General features: G+C 53.9%; 1 protein-coding gene across 3 annotated transcripts in view; it reads left to right on the forward strand.

The window, feature by feature from the left end:
• The window catches only part of Mad1l1 (mitotic arrest deficient 1 like 1), a 334,799-nt gene that overhangs the window by 268,171 nt on the left and 47,937 nt on the right, over positions 1–18,691 (forward strand). For all 3 annotated transcript variants that reach the window (XM_052754234.1, XM_052754235.1, XM_052754237.1), the window contains one exon: positions 11,455–11,645. In XM_052754234.1, the coding sequence (XP_052610194.1) occupies positions 11,455–11,645 (191 nt within the window). The remainder of the gene's footprint in view (positions 1–11,454; positions 11,646–18,691) is intronic.

Consider the following 18,691-nt stretch of genomic DNA (forward strand, 5'->3'; position numbering starts at 1 on the left):
GAGGCCATAAGCACATTCTGCCCCTTCTCCTGAGGTCACAATGACAAACTGAGGCACAGTTCCACCAAGGCTTACTCCAGAGACCCCCAAGAGTTTATTGGGCATCCTTTCAGAGACTAGGTTAAGGGCTGCTTACAGGGGCCCGGGTTCTTATTCCCCACCTGGCCGCACTGGAAACCTTACCCAGCAGGGACGAGAGCTTCTGCTTAGCCGCATAGATGGATTCCTTCCTCCCCTTGTCCTCCCAGCCTATACATTCTAACCCAGTGGTTCTCAGTCTTCCTAACGCTGCGACCCTTTAATACAGTTCCTCATTTTGTGTTGACCCCCAACCATGAATTTATTTCATCACTTCTTCATAACTGTAATTGTGCTACTATTATGAATAGTAATGCAAATATCTAATATGCAGGTTGAGAACAGCTGCTCTGGCTCCTCCCTGAGTCCAGTTAAGGCAGAGTTGCATAGAACAGGTGGTAGGGTGCAGCTGGATACTCAGGTGAGGGTCTCATGACCCTCCCATCACTCTGTGGTGGGATGTAAACAGTTCACAGACCCAGCTGGGATGATCCTTTTGAAGGGGTCACAGCTGAATTTCCCACGATGGCAGTTATTGGGCTTAGAAGACGGTCACTCAAAACAGCCAGGCAGCTGGAGCTCTGTTTTCCAGACTGCTGTGAGCTCAGTCTTCCATCACCAAAGTTGACCCATAGCCTATGGTTTTTCTCTGGGTCCCCAAGCCCTCTGCCTATCTTGAACTGGAGATGACCTCTTAGAACTGCCCAGCTGAGAACAGTTCAGGTCATCAGTTCAGGGAGCATAGCCCTGCTACATGCTCACAAGGAATGTCAGAGTCACCACACTCAGGACAGGAGTTACTGGAGCCTACAATGGCCCTTATCCCAGGGTGGCTTCCTTGGGGGTGCTCCCATCTGGCCCTCTGTGTTACCCTAACTGTGGCATGACTTTGACCCTCCCTCCCAACTCTCCCTTCTTTTCATCTGTTACTAACGTCCCTACCAAAACTTCCCAGTGCAGACCCCTCTAAAGAGAAACTTGGCCTTTCGAGCCAAGGCAGGACCCCAGCTCTTGGGCTGGCTGCCCTTGGGTAAGCTTGTAGTCCAGTGGCCTGTCCAAGAGGCTCCCATGCTGCCAGCAGAGGCTGTGGGTGGAAGATGGTCCTGGAGCAGTACTGGCCGGCAGCTCACACTCTGCAAAGCTCCTCGCCCTCTGTAGTGCATCTTATACCCTGCAGTGCGCTCCAGCAGTGGAGTAGCGGGCAGGAGGCCTGCAGCTGGCCAGCCAGGCCTCACTCTACCCTTTCCTCCTCCTCTGTTTTTCTGGTTGGTTGGTTGGGTGGTTGGGTTTTTTTTTTTTTTGGGGGGGGGGTTGTTTGATTTGTTTCTTAACTTTGAGACGGGTAATCTAGGCTGGCCTTGAACTTCTGATCTTTCTGCTTCTACTTCCCAAGTGCCGGGATTATAGGTGTGCACTAACATGTCTGGTTTATACCATGATGGGGCTTAAACCCAGAACTTTACGCAGGGTAGGCAAATGCTATACCAACTAAGCCACATTCCCAGCCTTCCTCTCTACCTTCTAATGGCCTGTGTGTCCAGGGCTTCCCAGTCCTGGTTCCCCATATAATCCTCTACAGCTATGTTTTCTAGAGACCTTCAAGTGGGGTCACGGGTTGCTCCAGGCCACCCAGCCCCAGTGTCTAAGGGGAGTGTGGGCCCACCTCCTCTTCCGCCCGTCAGCTCATTTAGTGCTGCTGAGCCTCTCCCAGTGACTTTGTGCCCCAGGCACTGTGGGTGCTAGGCTTTCCCCAAGGGAGGCCCAGTCTCTGTCTCCAGGGACTTATACAGTGGAGGAAGTGGACCCTCAAAGCACGGTAGCACACATGTCCACCAGAGGTACAGAAGCTCAAGGGAGGCCGGGGAGGAAGGCGCTTGGAGGGGTTGGGGCTTGTTCTAGAAGCGTGCCACTGAGCACAGTCCCCTGTCAGAGGCAGAAGTCCAGGGCCACTTGTAGATTGGCAGATATGTGTGGGTGAACCTGTCGCACACAGCAGAGTGGCAGAAGCCAGGCCGGCACTTAGGGCTGGGTTTCCACATCAGTGGAAAGAAGGGAAACCCCACCCACTCTGGATCTGCATCTGATCAGGAGGGCAGTCAGCTCTAGCTAAGCAGGGCTAGTCCAGGTGTGGGGCGGGAGGGGGGGGCTGTCAAGCATCTGATTGGGGGCCTCTGGGTTTGTGCTGGATCTGCAGGAATCCAAGGGAACTCCATTTCCTGGGACAAAGGCTGCAAAGGTGGATGGCAAGTTGACTACAAGGGGCTACAGCCTACAGCAGTTTTGGTTGCTGGCAGGGGAGCTCTCCATTTAGGTGGCAACTGACAGGTGTGTAATAGAGGAGGAAGTAAGGGTTCATCCGTTAGGACTCAGGCACACCTACCTCTGGGGTCATGAGGAAGGATTGATGGATCCAGGCGAAGCTCCCCATGTGCCAGATGGGGTGGGGAGGGAGGCCTGTTGGGTGGTGCTTACAGCCAACTGGAGGCTCCATATTGAGGAACACAGACACCAGAGCCACGGTCCAGCTCCACATGGTGCTGCATGTAATTTGACCCCAACCCTTGAGCCTTATTTTCCTGAGCCAGAAGTAATATAACAGTATGTATGACCCTTGCTTGTCACTGAAGGAGGCTCTGCTGGGCACCTCAGGCTTGTGCCACAGGGCAGAGAGACCTGCTGTAGGAAGGGTCCATGTAGGGGAGGAAGGGCCGGCTGATGACTCAACAGGTAGAGCCATAAGGTGGAGTCAGTGGTAGGAGACGTGTAGGACCATGTGACTTTAGCCCTGCTTGCCAGTGACCAAGGCCTGAGTTGTTGATGGAAGCCCTGCTCAAACCCCAGGGCGGTACCTGAAGTAGCATCACCTGGCACCCAGGTTGTTTGTGGGTGTCTCTCAGGGATGCCATGATCCTGGAGACCCAGGTTGGGTAATATTGATCCTCCAGGCCTCTGGTCTGCCTCCACATCCAATACAATGTCCCTCCCACCTGGAGCAGCAGGCACCAGGGGCTGCTGCTCCTCTACTGCTGAGAGTGCTGCTGCAGGGACTGTGCAGCCTGGCGCTGCAGGGCCTCTCTTGCTGTCCCTGGGATGGGGGAGGGAGTCTTACAAGAACGAATATGATATCAGCGCCCGCTTGTCACCCCGGGACTCTCCCACCCTGTAATCTGGTGGGCTGTAATTGCCAGTGTCTTTTCAAATCATTTTTGTGCAAGGTGACAAGCTGCTTGCTGGAGTGAGCAGTTAATCACACAGAGATGCCCCGTTTGAAAGGCGCTCAGAGCTTACCCAGGGGCGGCTGCCAGCAGCCAGGCGGGTGTACACAGTCTGCTCATCTGCATATAATTCCAGGGCGAGCAAGCATCACTGAGGCTGGTGTAAACCATGCAATTTCCGGCCCAGCAGGGGACACAGACTGGTGGTGGGGACCAAACCTCAGGGTCTGTGGCATCAGTAGAGTTAAAGCAACCCCATCTCCATAGGAGACCTGATTAGTGGGTGGTGGTGGCCTAGCCACTTTGGGAACCACTGTCCCCCATCTTAGACCAGCTGCGCTACCTGTCACTCTGCGGGGTGGCTTCAGAAGAGGAGGACCCCAAAAGTATCCTAGTTGGCATAGCAAATCACCTCCACCTGCCAGCCATTCCATTGGTTGGTTACTTGAAGTCTGGGGTTGAGGTGGGCTAATAGCCACCTCCCTCCATGTGGTGTCCCAGAGGGTTGAGCCCATAGTGACCCAGCAGGCCCTAAGTCAGTGCTCTGAGACATCTCTTCCTGCCACTCTCTCTAGGCAGCCATAGGGAGCAGGGCACAGACATCCCTGTCACAGCCATAGCAGTGCCTGGCCTCCACAGCTGCTAATAAAATTGCATAAATATTTGATGGCTAATTATTAAATATTTAAAAATGTAAAACTGGAATGGTTTGGAAGTTAGCAAGGCATGAATAATTCAGTCCTTAGATGCACATCAGCTTTGGGTCTGAACAGGGCCAGCACCTCCAGTGCCTGCTGCAGCGGGGCCATGAGTCCCAGGAACTCCTCTGGCTAGCCACCAGTCCCCCAGGCCTAGAAGCAGAGACTCAGGCAGAGTCCCAGTCATCACACTGCAGAACAAGTCTCAACCCCTTCCCTTGTAAAGTTGGGGCGTGGGGGGTTCATGTGGAAGCCTGAGCTGCCAGCCTGGACCATGGCCAAACAGGCAAGGTCCCTGTACTTCGGTGAGCCTGAAACACCATCCCTTCTGGTCAGTGTCCATGCATGTGCAGAGACCAAAGACCAAGGATTGTCCAGATACCTGACCAGACAGAGGAGAGAGTCAACCATGCCCTCAACCCATGGTGCACAGGAATCTCTCACAGGAGAGACAGGAATAGACTCCCAGACACAGCCAGAGCATCAGGAGAAGCTTAGACCGTGACCTTCTCTGTCTACTGCTTCATCTTCAAGGCTGGGTGAGCTGGGAACAGCACCTCTGCCTAAGGTTGGAGGGCTGAAGTTGTGCTAGCTTAGCGTGTGATATTCTAGTACTGTGGTGATTTTTGTAAGGCCTGAAAATCCCAGCTTTGCTTAAGTGGATTTTATTCACTTTTCAGAAGGAAAAATGGTTCTGTCCAGAGTCCTCAAAGGAGTGTTCAGAAAGCTGCTTCTAGCTCCTGATCAGGAGATGCCAGGGGCATTGGGGTAGTCGCTGCTCCATTGGACCACATCCTCCTTTCTGCTCCTACCCCATAGCATTACAGCTAGGAAGGAGGGGAGAGCCCATCTGTGAAGGTGGGAGCTAGAGAAGAGGGCCACATAGCCCTGGGCATCCCTGGTGATGTCATCCTCACCTGTCATCTCCCTCGAGGAAGCCTTTTTCCTGCATCATGGTCAGTGCCCATTCACAGTGACGTTCAGTCACTGTGAGGGTACCTTACGTGTCTCCTGATGGCCTATGTGTGAGCACGTTTGCTTTCCAGGCTGTGAGGGAACTTGACTGTATTTCCTTCTGGCACTCTCACACTCAAGTGTAGGTTATTTCATTTGAGAGTCAATGTGGTAACAGGTTGCCTCAGTTCCCTTGCCGTGGCACTCAGGCCTGCACTGCTGGGCCTCGCCCGCTGTGGTCGTCTGAGTGAGAACAGCCCTCATAGCACATATATTGAATACTTGGGTCCCCAGTTAGTGGAACTGTTTGAGAAAGATTAGGAAGTGGCCTTGCTAGAGGAGGTGTGTCACTGGGGTAGGCTTTGAAGTTCAAAGCCCACACCAGGCCCAAGGTGTCTGCCTTCCTGTGGCTGATCAGATGTAAGCTCTCAGCATCTCTAGTGCCTGCCTGCCTGCCTGCCTGCAACCACACTTCCTGCCTTGATGATCATGGACTCACCCTCTGAAGCTGTAAGCAGGCCCCCAACTACATACTTTAGTTTATGAGTTGCCTTGGTCATGGTGTCTCCTCACAGCAGTAGAACAGTGACTAAGACACCTGCTTTTTAGCTGTGTGACTGTTTCTGTCTTCAGCGGAAGGGAAGACTGCATTCTCTTTCTCCAGCATGAGTGTGCATATGCACTCATGCACACCCACACATACAGACACATGTGTATCCCTCACCACACTCAACCCCTGGGTTCTTCAGCACACTCATCCTTATCTTTCTTAACTGCCATGGAGGTGAGGACACTAACTTTGTGCTATGTTCTTTCACATGTTTGGTTTTCCATGCTGGCTGACATGCCTGACCTTCTGGAACTCTCTGGAGGGGTTGTCGGTGTCCTTGGGTCTTTGAGACGCAGTGGGCCATCTGTCACCTCTGCTCCGATTCTTATCCTTGGCTAGTCCTCTTGTGGTCACAGCCTGGGGTCAGAACAGAGCGTGCTGTGCTCTGATGGGGACTGTGTAGGCTCTTGCCACCACAGGTACTGCCCTGATGGTCCCCGCAGTCACGCAGATGCCTCCTTTCTTCTTCTCTCATCGTGTCTCTTGCCTGAGCCGAGAAGGTCCAATGCTCTGTGATGCTGTTTGCCAGGTACTAAAGTGGGTATATCATACCAGACAGGGCTCTGGCAGGCCTGTCTCACACACTATGACTAAAACCCAGAGCCTTGCCCAGCCTCTCAGTTCCTTAGGAACTTGGCATGGTGTTTTTTGGTTTGCGTTTTGAAACAGCATCTCATGTAGCCCAGGCTGGACATAACTCACTATGTAGCCAAGGATGACTTTAACTTCTGATCCTCCTGCCTCTACCTTCTAAGTATTAAGATTACAGACATTTGCCACTATGCATTGCTGGGGATCAGACCCAGGGCCTCATGCATGGCAGGCAAGTACTCCTAATTGAGCCACATCACCAGCCCTTCAGTAGTTTTCTTGAGAGGTTGTATGCTTCTCTCCACAAAGAGGAGACAGTTGGGCTCTCCTTTGCCCTCCTGCAGAGCTGACCCAGGGTCATAGGGGCTGGCACTGTTGTGACCCAGAGCTGCAGCAGCCTGGTGAAGGTGAGCATGAGGGTGTAGGACTGACGAGTCTGTTCTGGTTTGCTCTTCTGCTGCTGTGATGAAACACTGACCAAAAGCAGAGTGGGGAGGAAAGAGTTTATTTGCCTTACAGGTTTCAGTCCATCACCAAGAGGAACCAAGTCAGGACCTGAAACAGAGGAAGGCTGCTGACTAGCTTGTCTCTCAGGCTTGCTTAGCTACTTTTCTTCTATATCCCAGGCCCACCTGCCCCCGGATGGCACTGCCCACAGTGGGCTGGCCCTCCACACTCACGCACGCGCGCTCTTGCGCGCACACACTAGCCATCAAGACAGTGCTCCACAGACATGCCCATAGGGCAGTCTGAAGGAGGCAGTTTCTCAATGGAGGTTCCCTCTTCCAAGGTTTGTGTAGGTTTACAAAACCCAACCAGCACTGGCCTCCGATGGCACCTGCACTCAAACGCACATATCCACACTAAGGCATACACACATATATAGATAATTTAAAATAATAAAAATAGCCGGGCGGTGGTGGCGCACGCCTTTAATCCCAGCACTCGGGAGGCAGAGCCAGGCGGATCTCTGTGAGTTCGAGGCCAGCCTGGTCTCCAAAGCGAGTTCCAGGAAAGGCGCAAAGCTACACAGAGAAACCCTGTCTCGAAAAACCAAAAAAAAAAAAAAAAATCTTTAAAAAAAAACACCACACCCCACCCAGCACCCACGTTTCTGTCCACAGACTGTGCTGGCGCAGGTGATGTGACCGCTGTGAGCCCCACGGCCATCTTCTCTCTGGTTCCCTCTTCTCTGTGTCTACCTCACATGTGGCCTTCTGGCCCCACTAATATCGGCCATTCTGCAGACTTGAGGCCAGGAGCTGAGACTCGAGCAATCTGAGCCTATAAGCGCTTATTATCCCGGCATCTCCGCTCTTCGGCAGGAGTGTGCACCCCCACTAGCTTTTACCTGGTAGAGCACAGGCTGTTTCTGCCCGTGCCCTTCCCTCAGAACTTTCACAGCTGCCTCCTGTGAGTCCAAAAGGGCAAGCATGGGGCTGAGATCGTGAGGCTTGTCAGCTCAGAGCCATCCTGTGGCCTCCCCAGAGTAGTGGAGTCGGCCAACAGGCCCGTCTGAGCTTTCAGGCCCGACCCAGAATAGCGAACAGGATTGGGGGCAGCGAGGCCTGGTGTGCCTGCCCCAGGACCCACTCTGGCCCCATAGCCTCTGTCGACCATCCAGTCTGATGAGCAGTCACACCCCTTCCCTGGCTCCCACGTGTCACCTGCCCCACTCCTGTGCTTATAGGACGGCAGGACTGCCCTTGTTGAGAGGGCCACAGGAAGGGAGGCCATGGACAGCCTTGCCTGGGGACACAGGGGAGACTGGCCCAGAGCTGGAGAATGACAGCAACCACAGCCTCCTCCTGACAGCATGTGTCCAGAAGGAAGAGCACCCAGAGCCTGAAGGGCCTCAGTTGCCACAGAGTGAAAATGGGGCCCAGGGGCTGGCCCTGCGGATCTGGAGAAGGACTCCCCAGAACAAGGCTGCCCTTCTCTGTCTTGGTCTCAGAATGACCTCCGGGCCTCAGGGCCCAAGGTTGGTGGCCTGGAGCCTCCTGGTTCACCCCAGCTACCACTCTGCCCCCCTCTCCGTGGTGTTACCTGCACACTCATGAGTGGCTGAAGACATCACCCCAAGGCCAGAGGATATCACCCCAGACCCCTAGCCCTTTGCCTCCTAGGAGAAGCCCAAAAGCAACCTCTGCTCTTGGTCACTTTTGAAAGAGACTGAGTGACAGCCAGTGGCAGCAGAGTAATGACACTTCCAAGGTGGAGCCCATCTTTTATTTATTTAATCCAAACCATCCAAGTGAATTATTCATTCTTGTTTATGTAAGTCTCCACGCCACAGAAATAACAAGGCAGTTGAAGCACCCCAAATCAAATGATTGTTTCCAGGCTTTGGGCATCACCTCCTGCTTATCTTGTCTGTTGTTCCTTCCCGCCACTGGCCTCACCCTCTCCCTGAAGGAGGTGGCTTCTGCTCCCAACCCAGTGGCAATAGGTGTTCCTCCTTTGCGGCCACAACCATGCCTGTGAGTGCCTGGCATGTGGCCAGAGCACCGCCTCTCCATTCATCCCCAAGAAGCATACCGACCCTCCCTAGGGGCCCCCCAGGGGCCTAAGCCCCCCACCTGCCTCAGAGATCTGAACTGCACAGAGGAGTCCATTTCCTTCCTCAAGGTCAGCCTGTGTTTGGTCCCAAGATTTAATCTTCCCCTTTGGGCGTCTGAACTCTATCAACAGTTATCACAGTCTCTGATGGCTGGAACATCCCTGGGAAGTGTGGCTGGTAAATTTCTTCTCCCGCTGAAGGCTTTGTCTCCAGGAGAAGGAGGGCCAAGGGATGCCAGGAAGAGTCTTGGGGTCAGGGCTGCCAATTAACCTTTCATTTTCATAGTCGGATCACTCGATTAATCAAGGCTCTGGGCCTGTGTCGTGTTGAAGGGGCTCTCACTGTGGATAACAGTGTCTGCCAAGGCCTCTGTGCTGGGTGATGGATGAAAGAGCCACAGGGCAGGGCCAGCAGCCAGGCGACAGCCCCACAGGTGAGCTTCTGCCTACAGGCTGGGTCTGTCAGGCCATTTCTCCTCATAGCCCCTGGTACCATCGTGCCAGCATACCAGAATCATACAATCTCAGAGTGTGATTTCTGCACTGGACTGTGGATGGGCTGTACATTCTAGAATACGAGGGACAGCGAAGGTAAGGGAAGCTCTGCTGGAGACCCTTAACTGCATGGCCCAGTGGTTATGCTCTTTGAGCCTCAGTTTCCTTTTTTGTGAAATAGGGGTGGGGCATGTTCACCTGCAGATGTGTGAATTTTCCTGGGGGACATTAAAAAAAAAATCTCTTCATTCTAGATAGGGCACCAACAGCAGAACAATCCACCAAGTCTAGGTTAGTAAAGCAGTGAGTGTATTGGGGTTACTAACAGGAACGTGAGTGAGCAGTTCCTTATGTGAAGCACCAGTGACTCAGAGGAGATGCAGTACCAAAAAGCACCCCCCCCTCCAGCGTTGTAATAGCTCACAAAAGCTGCATTCCTGAAGCTCCCCGCGCAGCTCGCCTGCAGCGCGGCCAGTTGGAGTCTCCTCTCCCTAGCAGTTGTTTTTGCTTCTAGACCCTTGGAAGACGAGTGAAGAATCTTAGAATTTTCTGAGCCTTCTAAGTTTTGGTTACTTCCCGATCCCTGCGAGTTTTCCGTACTTACTGAGTCTTAAGGGGCCTCCTCTCAGAGGAAGTCCTTCAATTCAGAGAAGATGACTCCCCGCCGCCGCTACATCACAGTGGCAATGTGGCTTTTGAGTTTATGCATTTGACTCAGGCTGGCCTCCAGGGATCGCCCTGGCTAGATCTTCAAGACGGTATCTGGGGACCTTCACATGCTACGCTCTCCAAGGAGATGGTGTGGAGACACAGAAGTGGGGCAGAACTGAATGGGGACTCAGCCTCCCTGGTCTCCATCTTCCTTGGGGTTGCTCAGAGCTTCTGGTTCCCACATGGCTCTCGTGAAAAGCAGGCTCCCCTGCCCTCACTGATCTCTAGAAGGCCGTCCCATCTGTATGCACTAACCACCCTCTGGGTCTGTGGTGTGCAGGGCACAGGTTCATTCTCCTCCCTGCCTCAGGCCTGACCTAACATGCCCCACCTCATACCTTTCCTCTCCTAATCTTTCACAGTAGGCCCATGAGGGATCTGCACTGGGCCTGGTCCATGGAGCCCCTTGGATTCTGAGTTTCTCTTGACTTAGAGATACCTTTCCCCACACACTGCTCAGGAGCACCCTCCTCAGAAGTACCCAGTCTTCTCTGTATCCCCTGACCACATATCACAGCCGATGTTGACTAACCCCAGTCCCTCATAACAGTGAAGGGAGACCCATAGCACACCCACTGCCTGAGCCTGATGGCCCAGGCCTGTGTGGATCCCCTTGTGAGCTCCATGCAGGACTTCCAGGAAGCGCCCAGCTCGAGACAGTCCCTGTGTGTGTGAGTGGAGCCAGGCTCGGTAATTAACTGGGGCGTAAATCAGGGCTTAATTACTCAGCAGGCACCTTGGATGAGAGATTCATGGTAATTGTGTGTGCTCCTGGTGGCTTTGCGCAGCTGGCTTCTCCCTGAGCACCAGTAAACCATGGCGAGCAATTGGGGAGGTGGTGCTCTGCCCCAAATGGTATTCCCGGAGACACTTGGGAGGGTGGGGAGGAGGCTCTAGGCAGGGTTATCTGGAACCAAACCAGACCTTGCTGAGGAACAGGGAGGGTCCTTTTGTACTCAGGTGGCCAGCATGTGGACTTCCGTCTACCTCTTTCTCTGAGTGCTCTGCTATCTCCTGCAGGACAAGTGACCAAGCCCAGGACAGAAGGAGCTCAGCCTGTAGTCTGGTGATGGTCCATCTTCCCAGAGTAGTCTGGGGACTCTGACCCTCACTGCAGACATAGACCTCTGGTGCTTCCTTCTCCAGCAGGCTCTGCAACCTGCTGGTCAGCTGGGACCAGTCACCACCAAAGCATGACCAGTTGTCCCACAGTGCTTCCTAACAGTGGCCAGGGTGATGTTCTGTTAGTGTTGTCATTGTCACAGCATCAGTCTTTCAGAGGACTGTGTTTTAGGTTGGTTTTTTTTAAGTACTGTTGTTAATATAATGACTTCATTATGGCTGCCACCAGAAGGTCACACTGCTTCTCTGGCTCCTTGTCCTTTTTCTCCTGATTTCTCAGAGCTCACAGATGGGCACCAGCCTCAGGCATCCCCAGGCAGCAGGGACTCCAGTTGGGCCGTGGTTCATCCTTGCCCTTCCCCTGCCATCCCCCCTGTCACACCAGTGCCCAGTGACACTCACACCACCTCCCTCCCTACAGAGCTGCGCAAGCAAGTGGAAAGTGCCGAGCTGAAGAACCAGCGGCTCAAGGAGGTTTTCCAGACCAAGATCCAGGAGTTCCGCAAGGTGTGCTACACACTGACTGGCTACCAGATCGATGTGACCACCGAGAGCCAGTACCGCCTCACCTCCCAGTACGCCGAGCACCAGTCCGACTGCCTCATCTTCAAGGTAGGCAACACTGTGTATGCATCATGCCAGTTCCCGCAGCCACAGGCAGCTCTCCTCCTAACTTGAGGGAAGTCAGTGTCAGCCTTGGTAAATGAGTCATGTGCTAGAGCAGCTCCATGTCTCCAAGGCATGGTCTTCCATGGCAGGAGGGGACACGCTGGCCCCTATGTCTTCACTCTTGATCTGGGGTCACTTCCACTTGGCTTTCTTTAATTTGTACTCCATGAGTCTCTGCCAAGCTCTGCCCACTGGGTTGGGGCACTTTGGCCTTGTCCAGAGGGAGTAGGTGCCCAGAGGATGGTGAGGAGCATGGGAGGCACCTTGTTGCCAGACTTCTGCCAGGGGTCGATATGTGGCACAGCCCATGGAAGGAAGAGGACAAGCTGTGTGTGTCAGCTACCCAGTGGTCAGGCCAGAGGTATCAAAGCTGATCCCATAGGTAGCTGGGTAAGCCCTGCAAGCTGGGGAAGGGGCAATGGTCTTCAGGAATCATGCACCTGTTGGAGTCTCATGTACAGAGTGGGCACCTGAAGAGGGATCCTTCTTAATTGAAAGAGGAGCAGCATATCCCTGAGGGAGGGTACTTGGGACATGGCATGGTCAGGCGTGGCACAAGTTCTCAGAGTAAGCAGGTCCAGCAGGAGTGAAGTTGTTCCATGCTGGGAGTGGAGTGATGCAACTGGAAATCTGGGGTTGCAAGGACTTGTTCATCACTGGCAGCAACCTTACTTCCTGTCCCTGGGATGGTGTTAGGGTACCAGCATGGCACATGGCCCTGCTGTGGCCTGTGATCCCAGTGTTGTGTGTGGCTGTTTGGGGAAGAGTCTGGTCAGTAGCTGTGGGTGGTCATCTCAGAGGGTGGCCAGTCCATTCTGCATCACATGTGGTTGGGCCTCTTATGATGTCTGTAGCCAGGCTGTCTGTGCCCTGCAGAAACAGGAGCCAATTCCATTTCCATAAAAACCATGCCCAGCGTGACCTACGTATGTTAAGGAGAATTTCACAGAAAAATAGTTCCTGTTTGTCGTTTGTCCAGTGACTCATTTATCCTTGTTCCCATCCATCTGTCTGTCTGACCCCTTTCATGGGACGCTGCCCGTAGTGGTGGTCAGAGGCACATCAGGTACGACACTTACTGTTCCTTGCAACTTCTTGTGGTGTATCTCTGAGACTTTCTGGATTTCTCAAATTACACCCATCCATTTTTTTACACTTCTTAGCACTCTCAAAACCTTTGACTAAGTAAATAAATATTTGAACGCCCAAAGTCTCTAAGTCAGTAAGCTATCAGAAATGTATTTCTTAGCTTCTGTGTACCTTTGAATAACTCAGGATCACTGATGAGTATTTAATTTAATACAGTGTAGGGATTCCGTGTGTGTGTGTGTGTGTGTGTGTGTGTGTGTGTGTGTGTGTGTGTGTGTTTTTAAAGATTGCTAAATGAAGATGCACTGAGCAGCTGTCACTATGAACACATCACTTACATCGGTGTTTATAGACAAGGTCTAATTTGCACTCTAAAGCATTCTAGGTCTTTTGTTTTGTTTAGCTCTTTGGTGGTATGAGAATGGAACCTAGGGCCTCCTGCATGCTACGTAGGCAGGCCCTCTGCCACTGAACCACTCTCCCAGCCTCTCTAGAGGCCAGGCAGGCCCTCTGCCACTGAGCCACACTCCCAGCCTTTCTGGAGGCCAGGCAGGCCCTCTGCCACTGAGCCACACTCCCAGCCTTTCTGGAGGCCAGGCAGGCCCTCTGTTTTCCTTTTACTTTCTGTTTGGAGACAGGGACTTACTGAGGCGCCCGTGTTAGCCTTGAACTCTGTCTGTAGCTCAAGTTGGCCTTAGATTTGCAATCTTCCTGCCTCGGCTTACACCCCCAGGTCCTACGGTGTTCTGTTTTAGAGGTTGTTGAAAGCACGGTGTGCATAACCAGTTCTCGGCCAGGCCAGTCAAGGCTGCATAGTGAGAACCTGTCTCAGAAAAGCTGAAGTCACTTCTGCCCCTGCCCGAAAGGCAGACATAGTCATCACGGTGCTGCTTCGGCCCCGTCACCCTGTCCAGCTAGTTCCCGTCTACTCAGGTCTAGGTGTCCTGCCCACCTTCCATCACAGGCCCACTTGTGGTGGCCTCCTGGCTGTGTGTGAGATCAGCCACGTCCCTGGTCCTGCTGCTAGCCTTGACTTTTGTGCACTGCCAACCACAGCCTCTAGCACACAAGGGAGTGAGGGCAAGAGTAGCTGCTTACTGTACCTGGTACACACTGTCCTCACTCCGCAGTTCCTTACTTGCCCACCTAGGCGGATGAGGTGTGCCTGCCCGCTCTGTCTCGTTTCTCTGCCCACCAGCTGTCCTTGGAGTTGCCTGGCCAACCACACAATCACCATTCTCCAGACATCAGTGGGTCAGATCCAAGGGGTACTTGGTAACAGCAGCACAGCCAGGCAGGCAACTGCGTTCAACTTGGGGCTCAGAAGCAGGCCAGCCCTCCTCCACTCTAGACAGCTCCTTCAGTGTGACAGAAGAGACAAGGACCCATGTGGCCTGCCAGTGGAGACCACCTCCAGCCAGTGTGGGTTGAGCCTGTTGAGAAGCCTCTCCAGGGCTCCTAGCTACATCCAGGGCTCGAAACCACCTCAGCATGGAGATGGTCAGTGTAACCACCATAGGGCCTCCCTCAACACCTGGCATCTGACAGGTCACAGAATGTATGCACATTCTGAGACACAGTGGAGTGGTTTGGTGGAAGTTGTGCTGTGTGGTGGCTAGGTATGTGCTGGAGTGTTGCTCTGGTCACTAGTCAGGGTCCTTGTCACGTGGTGGCCAAACAGGTGAAGAACTTGTTATGCGGTGGCATGGTGAAGGGGCTATGTCTTGTGACCTTAGTAGAGAGTTGGGTGGTGGCTTATATTGCAGAGAGAACACAGTTACATTGTGTCCCTCTGGCAGCCCTGGAGTGTATAAACTCTTCCTTGTATCATTTTTTCTTTGTAAGCATGTACATGTTCATGAGCATGTGTGTACACCTGTGTGTGTAGGGTGGAGGCCGAGGACACTCCACCTGCTCTCTATAAGAACCCTCCATCTTCAATAGTCTCTCCCTGCCCTGGAACTTGCTAAGCAGGCTGAGGTAGTGAGCCAGCAGGCCCCAGGGCTCACCCTTTTCTTCTCCCTGGCCTAGGATGACAAGTGTGCCAGCATGTCTGGCTTTTCCACATGGCTCTAGGGGTTGGACTGGGGTCCTGGTGCTTGTAAGGCAAGTGCTTCACCAACGGGACTGTCTCCCCAGCCCTCCTAGGTTTGCTCGATAGAGGGGCAGCTGTCTCTCCCCTGCAGGGTCTGAAGCAGCCGCTGGAGTCCCCCATTTGCCGCACTCAGTCTCTTGTGGCCCACCCCTCTGTACCGAGGACAGTGAGTTTGTGGGCAGTTCAGCGAGAGACTAGGAAATGTTTCTTGCCGGCTGCTGGGCTCTGGCTCTGGCTTTCTCCAGAGCCTCCTCTTGGCCTGCTCCAGCAAGCATGGCCTTGAGCCTGCCTCTCCTCGTACCTGGCCCTGTCTAGCCTGGAGATTTCTGTCCCCACGGCCCCACTTTATCTATCCAGCTGTGGAAAGGAGTGCAGGAACCCCACGCTGGACACACCCTGGTCGTTGGAGCACTGCAGTGTGAGCCGGTGCTGGCCAGCTGCCTGCTTCCGCATCTGTCAAGTGCAGATCATTACAGGTTCTGCTGGCCCTGCGGGACCCTGTGAAGGTGTGGATCACCTGAAGGTTCCTGTTTGGTGGCTTGCCCTCCTGTGTGCTGCCTGTGATGACACCAGGGTCTTTTCTGCTGCTGTCCCTGGCAGAGCCTTAAAGCAGTTCCCCAATGCTGGGGCATTGTTCACAGTGGGCAAGCCAGCCAGGTGGGTCTCAGAGAGAGGGAGGCAAGACCCCAGGCACAGGCTGCTCCCCGCCCCACCCACCTGTCTCCCCTAACAGGGAACTTGGGGCCCCGGCCGCAGTCTTAAAGTATTTCTGGGCCACTGGATCACCTGTGTCTGCAGCTTCCATGTTCTCCATGATACCAGGGCTCTTCCTAGGATAGAGGCTCCTCTGGGCCATGAGCCCACACAACCTTGAGAAACCCCCCCGTCCAATGCAGTACCGGTAGGAATACACTGGGTCTGTGGAGTCCTCCAGCAGGAAGTCTCTCCCCAAGACTCTAGGGCTGGGTCGGCCCCATCCCATCCCATCTTTGGCCATTGTATACCCTCCGCAACTCTGTAAGAGCTGAAGCAGCTACGGAACCCTCATCTGCCAGCCAGTGCCTGGCTAGGGGAGAGGGCGCTCCCACGGCCTATTAGAGATGGGTGAGAGAAGAGAAAGATGGATAGGGACCAAGCAGGAGGCAGGCTGACCCCCGTACCCAGGGCATGACCAAATCAGGCTCAGGCAAGTTCATGGTAACTTCCGCTCATTTTCTTTTCGCCCCAACAACTTCCAGGCAGGAGGGGTCTACAGCAGAGTTAGAAATAGCTGGGGCCTGCTTCCAGCCAAGCAGGTTCTGCCAGTGTGTGCTGGGATAATTGAGGGTTGGCTCACAGTCCCACATGGCTCCGCTTCCCTTCCCAGCCTGGACCCAGCCTCTGCCGTGTGTGGGTGGCCGAGCTGCCTCCCGAGGCTGCTGTGTGGGGGAAGGCAAGAGCTCAGCTCCAGCACGCAGTGGGAGCCTGGCATCTTGCCCACTCCCCCTCACCCAAGAGGAGTTAGACCCCAGAATCTCCAGTTTCATTGAAAAGACCTGAACCTGGAGGCAGTGGCCTACCAAATGTCCCCAGCTGTCCTGGTTTGATCTCATCCCCTGTGGTTCACCAGGCCCCTCTGCCCAGAAGGAAGAGCTCCGGCCACAGGAGGGAGATAGTAAAAAACAAGAAGCTGGGCAGCAGCAAAGAGAATCGTCTGCAAAGCCCAGGAGATGCAGGCGGCCTTGACCTTGGGTCCTCTTCCTCCATGCCTGTGACCACTCCACAGTCCACTATAACCCAGGGCTTGGAGGAACTGTTCGGGGCCAGCCAGAGGCAGACCTGGATTCTGGGATCGTGGGGACCCTGCTGACTGTATCTTGGCCATTAGCAAAAGTTCCTGATCTGGGCAGCAGGATTGTACAACCTAAGGGGCTTGTTGGTGGAGGAGTGAGAGCGCATGTATACATAAAAGTATTAGTCGGTGCCTTCATCCACGTGGCTGGGCCCAGCCTTTTACATGGGTGCTGGGCACCAAACCCAGGCCCTCATCTCATGCTTATATGGCAGACAATTTACTCCGGCCTCCTCTCTTTTGTTTTGCTTTGTTTTCCCTTTATATAAGGTCTCACTGTAGCCCAGGCAGGCCTTGACCCAGAGAGCCTCCTGACTCTGCCTGGACTTCCAGGATTACAGGTCTCACTGTAGCCCAGGCAGGCCTTGACCCAGAGAGCCTCCTGACTCTGCCTGGACTTCCAGGATTACAGGCAGTACTCACCCCACAAGTGCCATCATGGAGTCTTTCCTTTTCACTGATAGATTTTTCCAGTCCGAGACCTAAGCCAACAGTCAGACCATCATCAGGGCTCTGCGGACAGTACACCAGCTGCGATTATCTCCCTGTGCCAACAGCAGGGCTCTAGGCCAATGGCTGGACCATTCCTAGCTTCCTGTCCTCCCCAGCAATGCTGTTTCATGGCGCTGGGTCACAACACTTCTCTTGGAATGTGTGTTATGGGCTCAACACCACCAATGGGAGGTCTGGTTCGACTCGCAGTGTGACCATGTCACCCCTTACAGGGGCTTTGTGCCTGGGCACAGTGTGATATTCCCTCAGATAGAAGCTACCCGACCCACCTGCCTCCCAGAGCTGCTCCCACCCATCCCCCTGCAGCCTGGCATCCTGGGGTGGGCACTTCCTCAGCCGTGTCCCCAGCCTCGGCACAGGCATACACCACCTGTGTTATTGCGATGCCGCCTGCCGTGTTCTTGCGGAAGCAGACGGAGCCCACACGAAGAGGAAAGAGCAGGTGAGAAGACAGCCAACCTCTGCACACCTGCACCCACAGTGCAGGGCTGCCAGAGACTGCAGGTGTGTGCACAGGAAGAGGCAAGTGCCACAGAGTCCCGTAGCCAGGGCCCTTCAGCCCTGCAGAGTGTGAGCCCTGCTGGGTGGGTCACCAGAGAGCCTGGGTCAGTTTCTTCATCCACAGGATGACCGTGCGAAGGTCGGGTTCTTCAGAGAGCTCGGGGTCTCTTTCCTTTTGTTTCCTAAGTAGACTTCTTAGAGGAAGGGACCATTACCTGGAAAGCCCGGTCCACGGCCCAACCCAGCACTGTCAGACCCCTCTGGAAAAGGCGTTACCGCCCAGTGACAGCTCCAGGAGCTCAGCCCTGCTGCTGTGGACAGGCAGAACAGCGGGGTGGCCATGTTTCAATAAAACTGTATTTATGGCACCAGGCTCAGAATTTGATAGTTTCTACAGTACACCAAGTATTCTTGTTGAAAACTGACACTAATATTTGCAGAATAACAGCAGGTTTATAGAGAAGTTGAGGGTAAGATAAGGTTCTCTACATCCTAACCTGTACACAGTTCTCTACACCGCCGACCAATCTTGTCCAAGTGTGGCCTGCCAGTGCAGTCCCTAAACCCACCCGTCTGGTTGCTGGGAGCTGGGAAGTCTGTGCTGATGGAATAGTTTGCTGATGATGTGTGTGAATGCGTCAAAATGGGTGCCACCACTGTGGGGTCCCACAGAGTAGCTCCCCGTCTCTAAGTCCTCCCAGTATCCGTCATCCCCCAGCTCCTACAGATCTCCTGCCCATCATGCTGCCATTTCTGGGATGTCCCAAAGGTGGGACCCTCTGTTCGCCTTTGTGCGCTGGATTCTTTCACTTAGCAGCATTCACCTGAAATTCCTCCAGGTCCTGCGCTTGATTGCTCATTTGTTTTGATTTTTGCAGGACTAAAGATATAACCCAGGGTTTTGTTCATGTTAAGCCAAATGACACCCATGAACCATGTCTCCCAGCCCCTCCCTGAGGA

The sequence above is a fragment of the Peromyscus californicus genome, unplaced genomic scaffold (genome assembly GCF_007827085.1).
Source record: "Peromyscus californicus insignis strain IS unplaced genomic scaffold, ASM782708v3 Scaffold_2__1_contigs__length_46816999, whole genome shotgun sequence".
Lineage (NCBI taxonomy): Eukaryota > Metazoa > Chordata > Mammalia > Rodentia > Cricetidae > Peromyscus > Peromyscus californicus.